The 21,920-nt window shown below is 44.1% G+C and overlaps 1 protein-coding gene across 1 annotated transcript; it reads left to right on the top strand.

Moving 5' to 3' along the window:
* The first annotated feature begins 12,325 nt into the window (after positions 1 to 12,325).
* LOC126086300 (cytochrome P450 2G1-like) lies at positions 12,326 to 21,667 on the top strand. The gene is made up of 9 exons (XM_049902452.1): positions 12,326 to 12,505; positions 13,070 to 13,232; positions 14,630 to 14,779; positions 17,153 to 17,313; positions 17,547 to 17,723; positions 18,467 to 18,608; positions 20,747 to 20,934; positions 21,061 to 21,202; positions 21,486 to 21,667. Exons 1-9 carry the CDS (start codon positions 12,326 to 12,328, stop codon positions 21,665 to 21,667), a joined length of 1,485 nt encoding a protein of 494 aa, XP_049758409.1.
* Positions 21,668 to 21,920: the final 253 nt, after the last annotated feature.

Here is a 21,920-nt window from a genome sequence, read left to right as displayed (position 1 = left end):
GATCTCTCTCAGGAGTAGATAGACAGTTGCTGTCTCATGGCAACCTTATGTACAACAGAATGGAATTTTGCCTGGTCCTGCGCCATCTTCACAGTCACCGGCACATCTATTGTGCCAATCCGTCTCTCTGAGGATCTCTCTCACCGTCGCTGACCCTCTACTTCACTAAACATGATGTCTTCCTCCAGCGATTGATCCCTCCTGATGATGAGTCCAAAGCAGTGAGTTGGACAATGTTCCGTTGTGATCCATAAGGTTTTCACTGGCTAACTTTTGAAAGTATATCACCAGGCATTTCCTCCTAGTCTGCCTTAGCCTGGAAGCTCTGCTGAAACCTGTCCACTATGGGTGACCCTGCTGGTATTTGAAATAGCAGCATAGCTTCCAGCATCACAGCAACATGAAAGCCACCACAGCACAACAAACTGACAGACGGGTGGTAGCTCTTGAGAGTAAACCCAAAAACCAAACCAAACCCATTGCCGTCGAGTCGATTCTGGCTCATAGCGACCCTACAGGACAGAGTAGAACTGCCCCATAGAGTTTCCAAGGAGTGACTGGTGGATTCGAACTGCTGACCTTTTGGTTAGCAGCTGTAGCACTTAACCACTACACCACCAAGGTTTCCCTCTGGTCTGCTTGCCCTGCAGCAGCTGGCCCCTGAGCGCTCAGTCTCCGGGCCCCTGGGGCCTCTGGGCTGTGCATCCTCACCCCCAGCCCCTCTTCTACACACCATGCTGGACTTGGAGGAATTTGTACCCCCTGTGCCCCCACCACCCTACTATCCCCCGGAGTATACCTGCAGCTCGGAAACAGATGCACAGAGGTGAGGCCTGGCAGGTCTTGCTGGGGAAACCAAGGGAGGAGGCTGTAGCTGGAGTTTGGACCGGTGGGGAGGGATCTCGGTGGGGTAGGAGTTTTTTTTCCAGGCTCTAACACTGTCCCTCAACCTGCCAGCATCACCTACAATGGATCCATGGACAGCCCAGCGCCCTTGTACCCTACTGATTGCCCGCCTTCCTATGAGACTGTCATGGGGTTACGAGGAGACAGCCAGGTGAGAGTCGGGCTGGGAAGCTGGGTGGAGCCTGGAAAGCTGAGTGGGCTGCAGTAGCTGGACACAGAGAATAATAGTTACTGCGTTCTTTATAGCACTAGCATGTCGCTGTCATCTTTGATCTTCCTTAAACTCTGGTGAGGAGGGAAGAGTCATAGGAACTACAATTTCTACTTTGCAAATGTGGAAACTGAGGCATAAATAAAGTGACTTGCACAAAGTGACAAAGCTGGACTGGAATCTAGGTCTCCAGAGCTCTGTCCAGTGCATGGGGGTGGCTTGTCACTGTGTAGGGCTGCACCCCTGACCCTGTGTCTTCTGCAGGCCACTCTCTTTGATCCTCAGCTTCATGATGGCTCATGCATCTGTGTAGAGGAGCTAAAATGCCAGGCTTTGGAGCCAGATTGCCAGGGGGTTGAATCCTGGTCACTAGGATCCAACTTTGAGAAGAGACTTAACCACTCTGTGTGCCTCAGTTTCCCTCCTCTGTAAAATGGAGGTAATCATAGCACTTATCAGGTAGGGTTGCTGTGAGGGTTAGGTGTGTTATGTGCCAAGTACTTAGAGTGTGCCTGGGACCTTTCGTGGTGCCCTATAACCCATAGCTGTAATCATCCTCAACACTGAGGTTTCTTGTCAGGATTAAAAGAGATCGGATCTGTCAGGGCCTGGCAATAAGAGGTGCTGGAAAAATAATGCCTATGCTGGCAGTTCACAAGACTTTCCAGGCCAAGCTGGCAAGTCTTAGCCAGGGCACCTTCCCCTTTGATTGGATGGGTCTCTCCTCCCTGCTGCCAATCTCTCTCTGCCCCAGGCAAGTCTCTGGCTCCTTCGTTGACTTGTTTCTACTTTTCCTTTTGTCTCTTAGTCCCTCTCTCTGGCCTCTGTCTCAGTCTGTTTCTCTGGCTCTCTCCTCTAAATCTCTATTTCTTGTTTCCCTAGATTTCTCCCTGTCTCCGATTCTCTCTCAGTCTTTGTCTCTGTCTACACATCTCTGAACGAGTGTCCATCTCTTCCTTTCTCTTTATGTGTCTCTCCATCTCTGGCTCTGCCTCTCTCTCTCTGTGTCTTTCTCTGACTCCTTCTCCCTGTTTCTTTGGGTCCTAATTACTCATTCTCTCCCTCTTTCTTCTCCTTCTCCCTCCCTCTTTCCTCCTTTATTTTCTTTTAATACACTTCGTTTTTAGGACACTTTTAGAGAAACTGGTGGCACAGTGGCTAAGAGATTGGTTGCTAACCAAAAGGTCAGCAGTTTCAATCCAGCTGCTCCTTGGGAACCCTATAGGGCAATTCTACTTTGCCCTTTAGGGAGGCTGTGTGTTGGAATCGACTCAACGGCAAAGGGTTTGTTTTTTCTTTTTAGAGAAACTTACAGAAAAATTCCACAGAAAGTACAGAGAATTCCCATATCTTCTTCTCCCCATCCCCCACGGATTCTCCTATTACAGTGAAACCCGTGAGAGCCGGAAGTCAATGGGGCTGTCTTGTTTTTCCAGGTCTTGCAATATTTCCACCTTCGACAGGGTGCAGTCTTAGCACTTTTCTATCACTCTCTATGAGTGGAAAATATTTGCTTTCTCCTTCTCTGGCAGATTTTTCCACCTTACACAGCTTCCGGCTCTTTCAAGTTTTATTGTATTAACACCGTATGTTCGTGTGGTACATTTGTGATAATCGTTGGACCAATGTTGATACATTATTATCATCTAAAGTCAATAGTTTACATTAGCCCTTCACTCTTCGTGTTGTACAGTGCTGAGTTTTGACAAATGCAGGATAATACCATTACACCATCCTGCAGAATAGTTCCACAGCCCTAAAAATCCTGTGTTCTCCCCCCGGGGTCATTCCCCCATCCCGACCCCTGGCAACCATGAATCTTTTTACTCTCTCCAGTTTAGCCTTTTCCAGCATGTCATGTAGTTGAGATCATACAGTATGTAGCCTTTCCAGACTGGCTTCTTTCTCTTAGCTTTAGGCATTAGGTTCTTTCATGTCTCTTTGTAGAGACTCCCTCTCTTTTTATCTCTCCTTTCTGTCTGTGTCTCTTTCTCTGCACCTTCCTCTTCTTTCCCTCTCTCCCTGCCTCTCTTTCTTTCTCTTGTTTTTTGGCTCTGTCTCTCTGAAGTCTTTCTCTTACTCTCTTCTCTCATGCTTATTGCCCAGATACCCCTCATTCTGGCTCGCTGCCTGTGGGAGAGGGTGAGGCAGAGTGATTATGTAATTGTTATGAACCCTGGGCGGTGAGGGTTGAGGAGGAGGCCAGGAGGGAACATTTTCTTCCTTCTCACCCTTCTTTTTTTTTTTTTTTTTTTTAAAGCCTTCTCTTATTTCCCTAGTCCATCAACCTGGCCTCACAGAGCTCCCAGTTCCATTCTTCCAGGATTGAGTGGAGAGATCAGATATCACTCCCTCCCCTCACCTGGTGTACAAACGGTATGACAGAGGCTTCTGACCTCCTCTAACTTCATGAGGGGGATGGAGAATCAAGATCAACAGCCCAAGGCTGATACCTCTGAGGCAGAGGTCAGACATGCCTTCAGCCTTTTTTACCAATTCTGACACTAACCGTTCCTTCCACAGCACTCTGCTTCTCTGCTGGGTTTGATAAGTCGTTGCAATGGCCACACAGAACTCACAGACCATACTCACAGTTGTGACATCTATTAGGGAAGTAACAGGTTACAGTTTAGGTTCAGGAACCCTGAGAATACAGTTCTTTCATCAGGACAGCTTCTTCTCAGCCGTGCCGGCGGGCACGCCTCTCCCTGGCTCCGCAGCCTCTACCTGCTCAGGCAAGTGTTACAAAGCACTTTTAGCTCTGCTGATAGGTGTCCCCAAGGAATCCCACTCTGCCAGTAAGCCTTGGCCCGATGGTGCTCAGCTCCAGCTCCATGGGTTGGCAAACCTAGCTCCACCAAGTGCCCAAAGGCACTCTCCTCCTCCAGCAAGCCTCCTGCCCAAAGCCACTCAGCTTTCTCACTTCATGGGTTGGGAAGCCCACTGCGTGTTCTCCTGCCAGTCTCTGCTGCCATGTTTCTCTGCCGCCACTTTTTGTCATCTTCACTGTTACGGCTCTCTCTCTCTCTGAGTCTCCTGGTTCCAGGAGCTTCTCAGTGCAGGAATCCTAGGTCCAAAGGACACACTCCACTCCTGGCTCTTCTTTCTTGGTGGTGGTGATATCTTCTCTTTCTGCTTCTGGGATGGCTCATTTTAAGCCTAGTGGGATGGCAAAACTGACCAATCCCCTTGGTAGGCCATAATTAACCTTATTTGAACAGTCCAGCCAATCGGTTGGGCAAGAGTTACAAGGCCATGGCTAGAAAGACCATATAAAAGTTACCCATTGCACCTAGCCTGGGGAGAGTCAGAATAAACAGTACAGGACAGGAAGGAGTGAGGAGCATCGACTGGGAGCCAGAGGTTGCAGTAAGGGTGGACTTCCCATAAGAGGTAGGCAGGTGCCAGGGCTCTCCTCCACCACCCAGAAATGGCACAAAGCTATGGAACCAAGATGCCAGTGGAAATTTTGGGAAGTCACTCAAATCAGCCAGGTTGAGGCCTGGGGGATCCAGTTTCCCAGAACCAAGACCCCTGAGAACAGAAGGAAGAATGCCTGGTCTCCTCCCCAGTACTGGGTTCCTACAAAGAAAGAAGTGCTTTCCTTCCCACCTCCTCCCAGTGGGTCTTGATCACCATGGTGCTTCAGGAAATCACATAGATCACCATCTTACCCACCAGAAAAAAATATTAAGCAGCTTATACTCCCAACCAGTGCATTGGTGGTTCAGTGGTAGAACTCTTGCCTTCCATACGGGAGACTAGGGTTTGATTTCCAGCCAATGCGTCTCACGCACAGCCACCACTCGTCTGTCAGTGGAGGCCTTGCACATGGCGCAATGGTTAAGTGCTGGACTGCTAACCAAGAGGTTGGTGGTTTGAACCCACCAGCCACTCGGAGGGAGAACGATGTGGCAGTTTGCTTCCGTAAAGATCACAGCCTAGGAAACTCTACGGGGCAGTTCTACTCTGACCTATAGGGTTGCTATGAGTCAGAATCAACTTGATGGCACACAGCAACATTGTTGAACAGGTTGAAAAATGGTGTTGAACAGGTAACAGCAGCACTTCCAGACTAAGATGGACTAAGAGAAAGGTCTGACAAACTACCGCTGAAAATCAGACAATGAAAACCCTATGGATCACAATGGTCCATTTTGCAACCGACTCTGGAGATGTCACAGGGCCAGGCAGCATTTCGTTTCAGTATTCACAGGGTCACATGAGTCAAAGACTGCCTCTGCGGCAGCTAACAACAAGAACAATGATAACAACTACAGACTCCCAACACCTACACTTCAGCACTTGGTTTCTCCACATCCCACCCACATACCTCATCATTTCCTACTCCCTCCCTGTTACATACCAGCTTGTCCCATCCCTCAGCCCCTCCCCACCCCCAGGGCAGCCTGAAGAGAGGAGACCTATGCAAGTCACTGTCCCCTGGTGGAAGATAGCTCCTGGAGGTGCAAACTGGTAGACCAATCCCAGCTCTGCCCCTTGAGAGCCATATGAGTTGGGCAAGTCTCTCTCTGTGCATGCACAAAATGGGACTGACACACGAACACGTGAAGATTCAATGAGGGCATGAAATTTGAGGAAGAGCATTCCTAAACGACAGCTATTGACATGACTGCAACTTCTGGCTGGGGTCTGGACCAACTCTCTCCTTGTCCTAAGCGACTCCATCTCAGATTTCTAAATGCAGCTTCTGTGATATGATGCAGTTTATCACTCCTGTAAAATTTCCACTGTGCCTCTGACCTAGAAATAAGCAATTCTATAGAAAAAATGCAATTTTACCTACCTTATTTTTTATTCTGCTAAAGGAAAAGCTTGCATTTAGAAATAGCCGATGTCAGAAGAAGATAATTCAGACCTCTACAGGCGTGAGACAAGATGTTAAATGCGTGATTCAGTGGCTAAGGCAAGATTCCTTTAACCAAAAACCAAACCAAACCTGTTGTCATCGAGTCGGCTCTGACTTGTAGCACCCCTATAGGACAGAACAGAACTGCCCCCACAGGGTTTCCAAGGAGCGGCTGGTGGATTTGAACTGTCGACCTTTTGGTTAGCAGCCAAGCTCTTAACCACTGCACTACCAGGGCTCCAGGTTTCCTTTAGACCACCTAAAAAACTTTTTTTCTGATTCCTTTACACTGTTCTGTATATTTTAAATGTTCCAGGAAACTCATAGTCAGCCAGATCCTATCTATCACCAAGAGCCAACCTTGCAAAGGAGTCCAGCTCCTGCAAAGGCGTTAGCTTAGACTTTGCCACCTGCAACTTCGTAAATGTCAACCAATGAAAAATGTTTTAGCTGTACCCTTCTGTTTGCTTTTTTTTTTCCTTTAGAAGCTCCTGTATTACTGCAGCCTCTGGGGCACTTTGTTCAGATTGTTCTGGCACTGTTTTCCATTTTGCAAAATGCTTTTTTCACCATAATAAAACTCTGTTTTTAAACTTAAACAGACTAGTGGTTTTTCCACCACAGCAAACCAAAGAACTTAGCACAGTGTGGTACACAAGAAATGCTCAGGAATGGGTAATCCCCTCCTTCTCCCTGCCTCCTTTGTTGGTCCAGCACCCAACTGAAAGTTCATGCTGTAGTCTATCCACTACCCATTGCCATCAGCCTCAGTCTACCCTCGGCCTGACTACTCAGCCTCCCTGCTCTAACTATTGCCCCTTCCCCACCTCTTATAATAAATTTTTCCCTGAGAACATATTTCAAAGGGCTAAGGAGCCTATGGAGCCCTGGTGACACAGTGTTAAGAGCTCAGGTGCTACCCAAAAGGTCGGCAGTACAAATCCACCAGCTGCTCCTTGGAAACCCTATAGGGCAGTTCTACAATGTCCTATAGGGTCACTATGAGTAGAAATCGACTTGATGGCAAATGGGTTTGGGTTTTTTGTTTTTTTTTTTTGTAAAGATCCTATGTTAGAGAACAGTTGTCGAATAATAATAATGGCACCATGCTAATGACTTTGTTGTTGTTAAGTCCATCGAATCAATTCTGACTCATAGCAACCCTATAGGACAGAGTAGAACTGCTCCATAGAGTTTCCAAGGAGCACCCGCTGGCTTCAAACTGCCGACCTTTTGGTTAGCAGCTGAGCTCTTAACCACTTTGCCACCAGGGATCCACACTAATGACTTTAAGTACATTTAATCTACACAACAATCTTGTGAGGAAGGTATTATTACTGGTACTCTCTTTTTACAGAAAACTGAGTCTCAAAGAAGTGACGTGTCTTGCTCAAGGTCACACACAGCAAGAAAGTAGCTGAGGCAGGACTTGAACCCAGTTCCACCTGGCCCCAGAGTGTGTGCTTTCAGCCGCAACCTTAGACCTGCTCTCAGAGGACAACACTGGAGGGTGTGGTCATGAGTGCACGAGGTGCTGTAGGAATGAAGACAAGAGAATGGCCCCAAGAGCTCGGCGCTCAGTGGTGAGCTCAGGGCAGTGACTAGAAGCTTTCGTAACTTCACAACCTCAGTAAACGCCCTTGTGGGACCCACCCCCAGGAAACTTACTCCAAAAGTATTCAGGCTACTGAAGAAACTAAATCCCAGGGTCTTTGTAACCAGGGCCCATGGCCAAGGACAGTTTCTTCCTCCTGGTGCCAATGAGATTTGTGGGGCCTTCGCCCTTTTTGCGTTTCCTGACCATCAGGAATCACATGAGCAAAAGTGGCAGCAAGCCCAAAAGCATTTATTTCTGCTACGTCTAAGTAGCTTTCTGGGACCCCAGCCCCTCCTCTCAAACTTTCATAAGGACACATGCATCTGCTGAATATCAACTATCAACCTCGCTCTTTGCATGGTGTTTTCCTTCTGTTTCCCCACCAGCCCTCAGTCAGTTACTAAGTCAGACACTATGAATTCTTTCCCTACATCTATTCACTCCTTCTTTCTTTAGTAATGTTGTTGGCATCAGTTGTCTCTGAGTGGATCCCGACTCATGGCAACTCTGTGTTACAGAGCAAAACTGTTCCATAGGGTTTTCTTGGCTGTAATACTTTATATGTTGTTGTTGAGTGCTGTTGAGTAGATTCCAGCTCAAAGCGACCCTATAGGACAGAGTAGAACTACCCCTTAGGATTTCCAAGGGGTGGCTGGTGGATTCAAACTGCAGACCTTTTGGTTAGCAGCCTAAGCTCTTAACCACTGTGCCACCAGGGCTCCTTCAGTGTGGTAGATAACAGTTATTTGACCCTAAATTTTTCCATGTGACTCTCATTTGTAGTCAACTACTCCTCCCTCCCCTAACTCCTGGCAACTTCTAATTCTTTTTCCACACCTGTAGTTTTGTACTTTTAAGAATGTGATATAAATGGAATCATACAATATTTAGCCTTTGGTGTTTGCTTTCTTTCACTTAGTTTAATGCATTTAAGGATCATCCATGCTGTTAAGAGAGTCAAAAGCTTGTTCGTTTTAACAGCCAAAGAGAATCCCATTGTACGGATGTACCACAGGTTGGTAATTCTTACCCCTGTTTGGCAAGCATTCAGCTTGGGGCCTGGCACAAAGCTGGTACATAAATAAATAAAGATGTCCTTGGCAGCATCACAGTATCACTTAGTCCCAGAGGGAGGGATGTGTGACTAAAAAACGTATTAAAAAGTCCTGATTCCACTTCATGCATCCACTCCGTGGAGCCCAAATCATCCTCTCATCTATGTATTGGCTGCTTCCAGCTTTTAACGACTATGAATAAAGGTGGTGTAAATATTCACATACAAATTTCACCTTCTAACCAAAAGGTCAGCAGTTCGAATCCACCAACTGCTCCTTGGAAACCCTATGGGACAGTTCTATTCTGTCCTATACAGTCACTATGAGTCCGAATCAACTTGAGAGCAATGAGGTTTTTTGCCTGTTTTGGTTATTAAGTTTTTAAATTATTGAGTAAATATCAAAGAGTACAGTAGATAAATGTATGTTTAAATTTATAAGAAACTGTCAAATTGATTTCTGCTACTTCGTTTTTTATTTCTAGCATTTTCATTCAATTGCTTCTTGTAATTTACACTTCTGCTGAAATTGTTTATCTGATCTTGCATGCTGTTTACCTTTTCCATTAGAGCCTTTAATATACTTATCATAGTTATTTTAACTATGTTTGATAGTTCCAGCATCTGTAATTCAATGGTGTCAAAGACTCAGGCTCCTTCCATATTTTTGCTCATCCTTCCTTAGGGTGTTTACCTCTCCACCTTCATATCATCATTCCAGCCACCAGAAGCAGGAAATATTCAGGAGGAAAACCTGCCCCCTCCTTTGAAGAGCATAATGTGGAAGTTACACACACCATCTCTACTCACATCCTATTGACCAAAACTTGGTTACATGGCCACTCCCAGCTGAAAGGAAGTCTGGGAAATATTGTCTTATTCTGGATAGCCATGTGTCTGGATATGATCGAATACTGTGGTAGAAGGGGGAAACAGATATTGGGGGACATCAAGATATCTCTGAAATACAAACATTTTCTCAAATATGATCATACATAGATTGATGTATCAAACCAGATGGCCATGAGAACTTTACTTCCAATTACTCCAAAACATCTGAATGCATTTCTCCTGGTAGGCAAGGTATTGTCCAATGGTACATACCATTCCAGAGCATTTCACAGACCTCCTTCAAGTCCATCCAGCCATCTTAGGTTAAGAACACTGTGTTAGGGTTACTTGAGTCACCTCTGACCACATGCCCTGCCTTGTAAAGTGGTTGTTTGGATCAGAAGATATTCTGCTTGTCAAGCACATAGCTTGGTGACTGGCACAAAGCTGGTACGTAATAAATAAGTAGCGATAGCCTTGGCAGCATCACAACATCACTTAGTTCCATAAGGAGGGATGTGTGAGTAGCCCTAAAATGATCCCGCACTTCATGTACCCACTCCATGGAGTCCAAATCATCCTCTTACTTTCTCACTCAGCCCTGAGCTTGTCTCTGTCTCTGCATCTGTTTCTTTGCCTCTGTCTCTCTGTCATCCTCCATGTCTGCCTTTTTTTTTTTTTTTTTTCCTATTTTGAATTCTGTCTCTGAGTCCTTTCTGTCATTGTTTTCGGTGTGTGTGAGAGAGACGGAAAAGAAGGAAGAGCTAGCTCTTAAGTTCTTCTGTTTCCTTCTTTAAAAACTGTGTCACATTCTCAGTCACTATCTGGTCCTCAATGAAATTTTTTTCTGTTTGTTTTTCCTTCTGATTCTATCGCCTTCTTTCTGTTTCTTTGTATTTCCTTTTTTTTAGGAAAAAAAAAAAAAAGCCTGTGTCTACCTGGGCCTTTATCTTTGGCTCATTCAATCTCAATCCTCCCCACCCTCTCTCATCTCTATTTTCATCTGACTTTGGTTCTCTTCTCTTCACCTCTCTTTTCTATTCATCTCTGTCAGTCTCGGTCTCTATCTCTATCACATGTTGTCTGACATAAGCTGCCCTTCTCTGGGTTTCTCTGTAGTCAAGTTCTCTGCAGTCATTTTTCCTCTTTAACTTGCTTCCAACCTTTATTTTAAGCACCTTCACTCCTGATTGCAGGTGTCTGAATGGGAAGACTAGACTATCCCTCCTCCACCACCACCACATAAATACCACCACAGGATAGGTAAAAGTCAAGTCATGAATGTTTGTACCTGTGTGTGTGTGGGTGGCGGTGGGGTCAGATTGGAAGGAGGAGGTGAAGCCTAGGAATGTTAAAGAGAAGGCAGCCTAAAGCTGAATCTCTAGTCCCAGAAAACACATCAATAGAGAAGATCCAAGACCTAGAAGGTTGAACTGCATGACTCATTTGGTTTTTCCAGAATTCTCACTGTCTCTCTTGGACACAGGATGAATTGCCCAGCCACCCAAGCCCTATTACCAAAACCTGCAGATTCTCTCAGGGATTCAATTTCCTAGAGAATGTGTCTGAGAATCCAGAGACATGATAAGGGCATTGAAATTTGTTTAATCACATGTGTAGGTAGGATATAATACCAGGGAATTCCATTTCAGGTCTGTAAAGGAGATTTACCATCTTTTGAAAAAAAAAGAAAAAGTGCTGAGAACGACTTAGATTATTTGTTGTTGTTGTTAGGTGCCCTCGAGTCGGTTGCAACCCATAGTGAACCTATGTACAACAGAATGAAACACTGCCTGGTCCTGTGCCATCCTTACAATCCTTGCTATGTTTGAGCCCACTGTTGCAGCCACTATGTCAATCCACCTCATTGAGAGTCTTCCTCCCTTTTGCTGACTCTCTACCAAGTATGATGTCCTTCTCTAGGGATTATGCCATGCATGTGTCTAGCTAGAGGTGATCTTCCCCTCTAGAGCTTTGGGGTGAGTAGTGGTCTCTACATCTTAGACTTTGAAAACTCACACACACATTCACCAGCAAGGGTCTGATAAACCAGCACAGATAATCTTTGATTATTATTACTTAATATTATCTTTACTAGTAAACAAAACAACTTGTTGAATTGATTTTGATTGATTTCTCCTGGTATTCTAAATCTTTGTTTCATTTTCTTTATTGAAAAACAATCCTGACTAATTTGGGTCTGGCAAAGAGAAAGTAAGGACAGATGGATTGACGGATGGATGGATGGAATGAATAAATGATGTGAGGCTACTTGAATTGAAGGGTATAGGTAGATGGGGATGGATGAATGGGTAACCCTATAAATGAGTCTAGGTAATAGGGGATGCAGCAGCCTATGAGTTGTGTATGGGCGATGCCTGTTTTTTTAACAAGACTTTCCAAAACACTATGGTTAGCATATTTGATGTGTAGGGAAACTGAGGCACAGAAAGGTTAAGTGACTTGTCTATTAAGGAAAAGATGGAGCTGAAACTTGAACCCAGATTGTCTTACTCCCAAACATAAGAGCCTAGTAATGATGTTCACCTGACTCCTACACCCCACGAAAAGATGTAGAGACTAGGCATTGATCTGGGGAGTAAAGGACCGGGGGCTAAAAATGTGAAGAGAAGGGACGGCCCCAGAGGATTTTCTTGGAAGAATTTGATATACATTTACTCAGGTAGGAGATTAGAGGTTATATAACTACTTTACAACAAAGCAAACTCTTCCCTGATGGCATCCAACACCCAGAAAGCTAAAATTCCAGGTATTCACACTTCTGGATAAGCTGATCTCCCAAAACCTATTTAGGTAGGATCTGGGGCCCTGTATACAGGTTCTCCGCCTGGCACCATGGAGCTAGGAGGGGCTTTCACTATCTTTCTAGCACTCTGCTTTTCTTGTCTGATTATCCTCATTGCCTGGAATAGAATCAGCAAGGGAGGGAAGCTGCCCCCAGGCCCCATGCCGCTGCCTTTCCTGGGAAACATCCTGCAAGTCCGCACTGACACCACCTTTCAGTCTTTCATGAAGGTGAGTCTGTTTACCTCATCTTGGGCAGGGATGGAAGCATTTAATTCTGTAGCCAGTTATGTTTAGAAGCTTATGACTTTAGAAAACACAGAATCTTGGAAACGCAGACTTTCTGAATCTTAGAATTCTAGACTCTCAAAACCTTGGTAGCACAGACTTCTAGTATATTGGGACTTCAGACTCTCAGAATCTAAGGACTTACATTCTTAAACACAAGGACACTCACACTGACCTCGTCTTAGAACTTTGATACTCAGTATCATGATAATCTTAGGATTTTGGTAATTTAGCATTTTGGAAAGAGAAGCATAGGTCTTGGAGTTCATTTCCTCATCATTCTACAGATGAGGAAATTAAGGCTTGAGGTGATAAGACTTGCCCAAGATAACAGGAACCCAGTCTTCTATGTCTTTTTCTCAATAGTCTTTCCAAACCCAGGGCTTACACTTTATTCTTCCTACCGTCGTCAGTGACCTCCTGAAATCACCACCCCTACAATCCTTGATTGATCTACACTTGGTGCAGTAACCAGCATCTTCCTCTTCTGTCCTCTTCCACCCCTAGCTCAAGGAGAAATATGGCCCTGTGTTCACTGTGTACATGGGACCCAGGCCAGTAGTTGTTTTATGTGGACATGAAGCAGTGAAGGAGGCCCTGGTAGACCAAGCAGATGATTTCAGTGGCCGTGGAGAATTGGCTTCCATAGAGCGAAACTTCCTAGGTCATGGTAGGTAACAACAATGATAACAACAGACATATTTATAACGTACTTCCTATGCCCGAGGTTCTTTGATAAGAACTCTACATGCAATACTGCACGGACTCCTTGAGAGAATTGCTAATGTTGTACTAACTTGTCAAATAAGGAAGCTGAAGGTGAGAAATCTCAGGTAATGTCACAGAGTGAATAAATAGAAAAACCAGGATTTGAACTCAATTTACTGACTCCAGAGTGCTTGCTGTGCTACTTCTGCTCTAACTTTTAATGGAGTAGCTATACTCTTTGTGTACCCACACATGCCCTCATGGCCAACCTTCCTTCATACCTTTCTAAACACATAGGCTCTTGCATCCCCTATTTAGGTAAACTCACTTATAGGGTTACCCACACATCCATCTGTATCTACTCATACCCTTCAGTTACAAGTAGCCTCACATCATTCATTCACTCCATCCATCCATCTCTCCCTCCACCTTTACGTCCACTTACCCACTTATTCACTGATTCATAATCCACCCAAAGATACATTTATTCATTGTTCTTTCTATACAAATATCTAGACATCTATCCTTTACCTGCCATTTATCCTTTCACCTACCTATACTTCCATTCATTCATTCATTCATTTATTAATCTTTACAACCATTTATCTATTCAATTCTCAAATCATGCATCCATTAACTGTTCACCCATCCATTAGCTCTTCTATCCATACATCAGTCCAGTCATAAGCTCTTCCTTCTATCCAACCACCTACTCTCTCATTAGCTTTCCAAATGTCCATTCTAAATGCTTCTTTTTGTTTTTCAGTTGGGGGGAAAAAGGTATTGGATGCAGAAGGGGAGAAATTTGGATGGGGTTAAGAAGAAGGAGCATTGGAGAGGGGAAGGAATGTGGTAGAAGAATCATGGGGAAGAATTAGGTTGGGAATCTCTAAATGTTTCTTACTGAGTAATAACTCCTTTTGTGTAAATATGTTGATGCCCAGGTCTGAGCTTGTGTGTACTTACAGGAACATGTCCAGAGACTACAAGAGGTATATAGAAAATAGAGGGTGCTTGCCCATTTCAGGGTGCTCCACATGACATTTTATCCATTACTATCCAAACTTCCTACGCATTCATCCAAGTATTTATCCAGCTCTCTCCCCTTTGAGAAGGTCTCCTTGATATCCCCTGGTTCTTTCTACTCTGATTCCCTTTTCCCTCACTTCAGCCCTAGGCTATATTTGAGGATCCTATAGAAAGGCAACCTTAGTCTCCCCATCCAGACTGGGAAATTAGGAGGGGGTCCTGGAGAGAAGAATTTAGAGCTTTCATGATATGTCTTCATCATGGTCCAGCAAGAGTTGGAGACATAAGGGGGTGAGAGGAGGCAATGGCCTGACACTGAGATTCTGGCAGGTGTAGCCCTGGCTAATGGTGAACGATGGAGGATTCTCCGCCGCTTCTCCCTGACCATTCTCCGGGACTTTGGGATGGGAAAGCGAAGCATTGAGGAGCGGATCCAGGAGGAGGCTGGCTACCTACTGGAGGCATTACGGAAGACCGACGGTACTGGGGTCACACAGAGGAGAGCTATAAGGGGACCAGGTGGTTGTAGAAAGCTCAGTTTAGAAAAGGTAGGCCTTGGTGGGAGGAAGTACTATAATGGGAGTGGACAAAAAGTTTGATTTAAGCTTCACAGATTTTTCTAGTCAGGTTCAATGTTAAAAATTGAAAGACCTTGTCCAGAGAACCTCAATCTCAATGAATCTGAGGGAGTCTGTGAACTCCTGAAATTGTATGCCTACTTTGGGGATATATGAGCTTGTGCCTTTTGCTGGATACATCATTAAATTTCATTACATTATTTACAGAGTCCAATCCCATCCAAAAATAAAGTCAGAAACCACTGAGGTCTAGAGAGAAAAGACACAGAAGCTGAGAAATACCAAGATAAATAGATAAGAGATAGAGAGAAATTTTTCTCTAAATCAGATTCCTCACCTGGGCTCCATGGTTGCTTAACAGCATCTATGTGAATGCTTTGACTATCTATATCGTTAGGTTGCGGTTAGGTGCCGTCCAGTAGGTTCCCACTCATAGAGGTCCTGTGCACAACAGAACAAAACACTGTCTGGTCCTGTACCATTCTCTTAGTTGTTGCTGTGCTTGAGCCCATTGCGGCAGCCACTGTATCAATCCATCTTGTTGAAGGTCTTCCTCTTTTTCGCTGACCCTCTACTTTACCAAGCATGATGTCCTTCTCCAGGGACTGATTCCTCCTGGTAATACGTCCAAAGTATGTGAGATGGAGTCTTGCAAATCCAGTTGTACTTCTTCCAAGACAGATTTGACAGTTCTTTTGGAGTTCATAGTATATTCGATATTCTTCACCAATATAGTTGAATGGCTTAACGTAGTCAATAAAGCACAGGTAAACATCTTTCTGGTATTCTCTGCTTTCAGCCAGGATCCACTTGACATCAGCAATGATATCCCTGGTTCCACATCCTCTTCTAAATCCAGCTTGAATTTCTGCAGTTATCTATTGATATACTGCTGCAGCCACTTTTGCATGATCTTCAGTAAAATTTTGCTTACATGTCATACTAATGATATTGTTCAATAATTTGTGCATTCGGTTGGATCACTTTTCTTGGGAAATAGGCATAAATATGGATTTCTGACAGTCAGTTGGCCAGGTAGCTGTCTTCCAAATTTCTTGGCATAGACAAGTGAGCACTTTCAGAGCTGCATCCGTTTGTTGAAACATCTCAATTGGTATTCCGTCAATTCCTGGAGCCTTGTTTTCCACCAATGCCTTCAGTGCAGCCTGGGCTTCTTCCTTCAGTACCATCGGTTCCTGATCATATGTTACCTCCTGAAATGGTTGAACTTGGGCAAATTTTTATTGGTATAGTGACACTGAGTATTCCTTCCATCTTCTTTTGATGGTTTCTGCGTTGTTCAATATTTTCGCCATAGAATCCTTCAGTATTGCAACTTGAGGCTTGAATTTTTTCAGTCCTTTCAGCTTGAAAAATGTTGAGCATGTTCTTCCCTTTTGTGTATTTCATCTCCAGTTCTTTGTACATGTCATGGTAATACTTTACTTTCTCTTCTCAAGTCACTCTTTGAAATACTCAGTTCAGCTTTTTTACTTTAAGATTTTTCCCTTTGCTTTAGCTACTTGACTTCCAAGAGCAAGTTTCAGAGTCTCTTCTGACATCCATTTAGGTCTTTTCCTTCTCTCCTGTCTTTTTAATGTCCTCTTGCTTTCTTCATTTATTATATCCTTGATGTCATTCCACAACTCATCTGGTCTTTTGTCATTAGTGTCCAACAAGTCAAATCTACATATATAGAATTCTGGAAAAAGATTTCTTGAACATCTAGCTATGCCCAGAAACATTTTCAAATTTGCATATATGTGAGTATGTACATTTTTCTGTGGAAAATGTCCCAAAATCCACTGACATGACACCAGCATCCTATTCTGCAGATGGAGACGACTGAGGCATAGGGGAGGATATTCTTAATAGCCCAAATAGAACCAATGGTAGAGCAAGACTCAGAATCCAGTCATTCTTTTTTGTATATATCTCTTACTAGTACTTCTTTCCCAAATTTGTAACACTATCCCCCAAACACGTACAAAAAAATAATAATGTCAAGGCTTTCTAGCGTTTATTGAGTAATTAATGCATGCAAGGCAGTGTGCCAACCACTTTACATGTACCACTGTACTGAGTTCTCATAAATCAATAAAGTGGCTATTAAAAAAAATTGCAGATTGGGAAATCTAGGCTCAAAATCACAACAACAATGAAGTGACTCACACATGATATTAAGTCTTAAAGCTAGGACTCCATGCAGGACTGAGCGATTCCACATCCCATGTTCCCAATAATTTCCTGCAACGTAGACAATTCTCATCACCAGGTGCCCCCATCGACCCCACCTTCTTCCTGAGCCGCACTGTCTCCAACGTCATCAGTTCTGTCGTTTTCGGAAGCCGCTTTGACTATGAGGACAAGCAGTTCCTGAAACTGCTGAGGCTGATCAACGAGAGTTTCATCGAGATGAGCACACCCTGGGCACAGGTGCCTACCAGCCACTTCTCTGTCCGCCCTACCCCAAACTCAATTACATAATCACCTGCTTATAACTGACTTAATCCTCCCCATCCTGGGACGCAAGTATCGAGTCTCAAAGAGTGAAGGGACATGCCCAAGCCTCAGACCCCGTGCTAGAGTTTGAGCCCAGCTTTGTGGTTCTAGATTCAGCTCATGCTAGCCCCATCAGTGACGAATCTTCTCTGCTCTATTGCCCACAGCTGTATGATATGTATTCCGGAATCATGCAGTATTTTCCAGGAAGACACAATCGAATCTACTATCTGATAGAGGAGCTCAAGGACTTCATTGCTTCTAGGGTCAAGATCAACGAAGCATCTCTTGACCCCCAACATCCTCGGGACTTCATTGACTGCTTCATCATCAAGATGCACCAGGTACCTCTTCCCCTTCCACCAACACTTTCCTCTCATTTTCTCAATTCCTAGGCCTTGTCTCAATAAAACTATATGTAAACACATTGGGGACAAAAGAGCAAGTATTGTTTCACATGGTTTTCTTGCATTTAGAAATAAAATGTAGAAACCATTAAAGTGTAAACTCTCAAAAATTTAGCATAAATCACTGAATCTTAAAGTGTTATAATCATGGACAATTAAAACCATATACCTTTCTAATCATATATGCCAGCGAGATAAATCTGTAGAAAAGTAGAATGATAGTTTTAGAATTTTAGAATTTGAGAAACTTAGATGTTAAATGTTTTGGTGATTTAGGAATTTAGAAGTTCAATATTTATGATTCGTAGAATCTTAGAAGTTCAGAAATTTATATTTTTATGTCATAGAACCTAAGCACTCAGAAGTTTAGAATTATACACCATCATGTCCTAGAACTTTCAAATTCACAAAGAACTCTACTTTCTTGTCCTTCCATTCTGCCATTATTCACCTTACTACAACCACGCTGGCTTTCTCCTTGTTGTCCCTCTAAAATAACAGTACCCCTTGTTTCTGAACATTTGCTCTTGCTGTTTCCTCTGCCTGGAATGTTCTACCCCAGATACCCACATGCTTTACCCAGATATTGTCTTTTCACAAAACCCTTCCCTTAACCCAGGGAGGAAATAGGAAGACATACAGGGAAGGGTGATTCTGTTTATTGTCCTCCTCACTTTTAGGATACAAATAACCCCCACACAGAATTCAACCTCAAGAATTTAGTCCTCACCACTCTCAACCTCTTCTTTGCTGGCACGGAGACCGTGAGCTCCACCCTTCACTATGGATTCCTGTTGCTCATGAAACATCCTGAAGTGGAAGGTAAGGGTTCTCTTCAACATGTTTTCCTGGTGCCCCGACTCCCAGCAGGAAGAAAGACATGCTTTTAAACCTTAGAATCCTACAGTCTGAGACTTTTCAAGCTATACTCAGTGTGCTATAGACCCTCCAAAAATAATGAGTACAAAATCTTGGAATCTCATCCATGGAAGGCCATTTAATTTAATCTTCTACTTGATGCCTATATTAGTTTCTCATTGATGCTGTGAAAAACTACCACAAACTTAGTTGCTTAAAACAACACAAATGTATTACCCTATAGCTCTGGAGGAACTCTGGTGGTACAGTGGTTAAGAGTTCGGCTACTAACCAAAAGGTCAGCGACTCCAGCCACTCCTTGGAAACCCTATGGGGCAGTTCTACTCTGTCCTGTAGGGTCACTATGAGTTGGAATCGAAGTCTAAACTGGCTTTCTCTAGACCAAAATCAAGGTGCCAGCAGGGCCATTCTCCCTCTAGAAGCTATAAGGTAGAACCTACTTCCTTGCGTTTCCAGTTGCTAGAGCTGTAATCCTTGTATATTTGACTCATAGTCCATTCATCTATCTCCAAAACCATCAGTTAGTATCTTCAAATCTTTTTCTGTTTTCATTCTCACATCCCTTTCTCTAACTTTGAGCCTCCTGCCTCCTTCTTATAAGGACACGTGTGATTATATTTAAGAGTCACCTGGATAATCTAGGATAATCTTCCCACCTCAAGATCCTTAATTTAAATGCATCTGCAAAGACCTTTTTGTGATATAAGTTAATAGTCACAGGTTTCAGGGACTAGGAGATAGACATCTTTGGTGACCATTATTCTGCTTACCACAGTGCCAGAACTAAGTAGAATTCATCTCCGATAAGTGGCAGTCTGGTCTGTTTGTGGAACTACCAAGATGAGTGCCTCATTGTCTTCCTTAAGACATCTCCTCAATTTTAGCCCCTTTCAATCCCAATAAAGTTAAAACAAGGCAACAGATTTTTCCTGGTTCAGATGGTGGGATAGGCTAACTTGTTTGCACTCACATTTTTATAACCTCACCCTTCTTGTTCTAGTTTGTCTTTCACTACTATAAATAATCAAATATTTACGGGACACCTTCTACATTAGTTTCCTAGTGTGTCTGTAACAAAGTACAACGAACTGGGTGGCTTAAAAGAACAGAAATCTATTCTCTCACACTTCTGGGGGCCAGAGGTCTAAATTCAGGGTGTTGGCAGAGTCATGCTCTCACTGAAGACTCTAGGGGAATATCCTTCCTTGTCTCTTCTAGTTTCTGGTAGCACTCAGTGTTCCTTGGCTTGTAGCAGCTTAATTCCAATCTCTGTCTTCATATGACTGTCATCATTCCGTGTCTCTGTGTGTCTCTTCTCCTTATCTTATAAGGACACCAATCATACCGGCCCACCTTACTCCAGTCCGATCTCATGATAACCTAACTAATTGCATCTGCAAAGACCCTATTTCCAAATAATGTTACATTCACAGGTACCAGGGATTGTCTTCAACATATCTTTGGAGAACATAATTGAACCCCTAACACCTTCCGCATATAGGCATGTCTTAGTTTATTGCACATTCAATTTCATATAATCTTCAAATGTCTATGATCTTGGTATAGCTATCACATCCATTTTCAAGATGAAGAAACAGAAGATCATAGGTAAGATTTTTTTGCCCAAGGTCACTCATTCAGGAAGTGACAGAAGGGCAACTCCACCAAGGATGCTTTTAATCACTATCCCATAACTGCTTCTCATTTGCTTCAACCCTGTCTTAGTTGCCTATCTGTTTTTTTCCCATCCTGCTAAAAATGTTGATGAAAATCTAGCTAGTATGAGTACACTACCCTGCTCATCAGTCTCCCATGGTTACTCAGTGCTTTCAAGAGCAAATGCCCCAAATGGCATTCAAGGCTCCAGGCCGTCTCCCTCTCAATGGTCTGGAGAATAATGATAGTGTACCACCCCTGTGCCAGGAATTAAGTACAAACAAGAAATCCAAAACTCATAGCCAGTGCCCTCAGAGCCCACTGTCTGCTGGAGGTATGATAGCATGGCCCTTCATGGCTCCCAAGTTTCATACTCTAACACAAACACATCCTGCCCTTTCTCTGCTGTTTCTGACTTCTTCCAGCCAAGATCCATGAAGAGATTAACCAGGTGATTGGACCTCACCGGATTCCAAGTGTGGATGACAGGGTCAAGATGCCCTACACAGATGCCGTGATCCATGAGATACAGAGACTGACAGACATTGTGCCTATGGGTGTTCCCCACAACGTCATCCGGGACACTCATTTCCGAGGCTTCCTTCTGCCCAAGGTGGGGTTGAACCCACTCTATCACCCTGTCTTCTCTCCTGACCTTCTCTTCTTTTATGTGTCCCTACCCTTTTACCATCATACCTCAATATTGGATATCCCCTAACTGTCCCCTTCTACAATCCAGGGCACCGATGTGTTTCCCCTACTTGGTTCAGTCCTCAAAGACCCCAAATACTTCCGCTACCCAGATGCTTTCTATCCACAACACTTCCTGGATGAGCAGGGCCGTTTCAAGAAGAATGAAGCCTTTGTTCCTTTTTCCTCTGGTATGTTGCTATGGACTGGAATTCCCCCAGGAACACCCTACATCCTTCCCCCGACCCTTGGTCTATCTAGTGATCTGAGTATAAGAGAAGTAATGCCAAGTGTTGAGCCCCTTAGCTGGGCATGGTAATACATGAACCCTTTAAGTGCGTTCTAGTGTGACCCACTGAGGTGCACTGGAAGCACCTGAGGCTCGGAAAGGTGGTCTGGCCCAAATTCCCCATGCCCCGTCCCATTATCCTGTGCTTGTGTGAGCTGATATTCTACCCTCCCCTGTGCCCACAGGAAAGCGCGTCTGCCTGGGTGAGGCCATGGCCCGAATGGAACTCTTTCTCTACTTCACCTCCATTCTTCAGAACTTCTCCCTGCGTCCTCTAGTGCCGCCTGCCGACATTGACATCACCCCCAAAATCTCCGGATTTGGCAATATTCCCCCTACCTATGAGTTCTGCCTGGTGGCCCACTGAGTGCCACCTGTTGGGTTCAGAGAGCAGTGTCAGAGGACAATATCTGCCTGCATGTACAGGTGCAGCCAACCACCTTGTTTCACTAAATCTCCACAGCATCTATAGGAGATGGGCATTATTACCTGCCATGGAACACAGGTGTTCCAAGATCACCCTGAAAATATAGAACTCTATATTTTGTACACTCAGTAAGATATCAAAATCCCATCCAACATTTCTGCAAAATTCTCAGATTTACTTTCTCATGACCACT

The sequence above is a fragment of the Elephas maximus genome, chromosome 11 (genome assembly GCF_024166365.1).
Source record: "Elephas maximus indicus isolate mEleMax1 chromosome 11, mEleMax1 primary haplotype, whole genome shotgun sequence".
Lineage (NCBI taxonomy): Eukaryota > Metazoa > Chordata > Mammalia > Proboscidea > Elephantidae > Elephas > Elephas maximus.
This window is presented reverse-complemented; position numbering and strand designations above follow the sequence as displayed.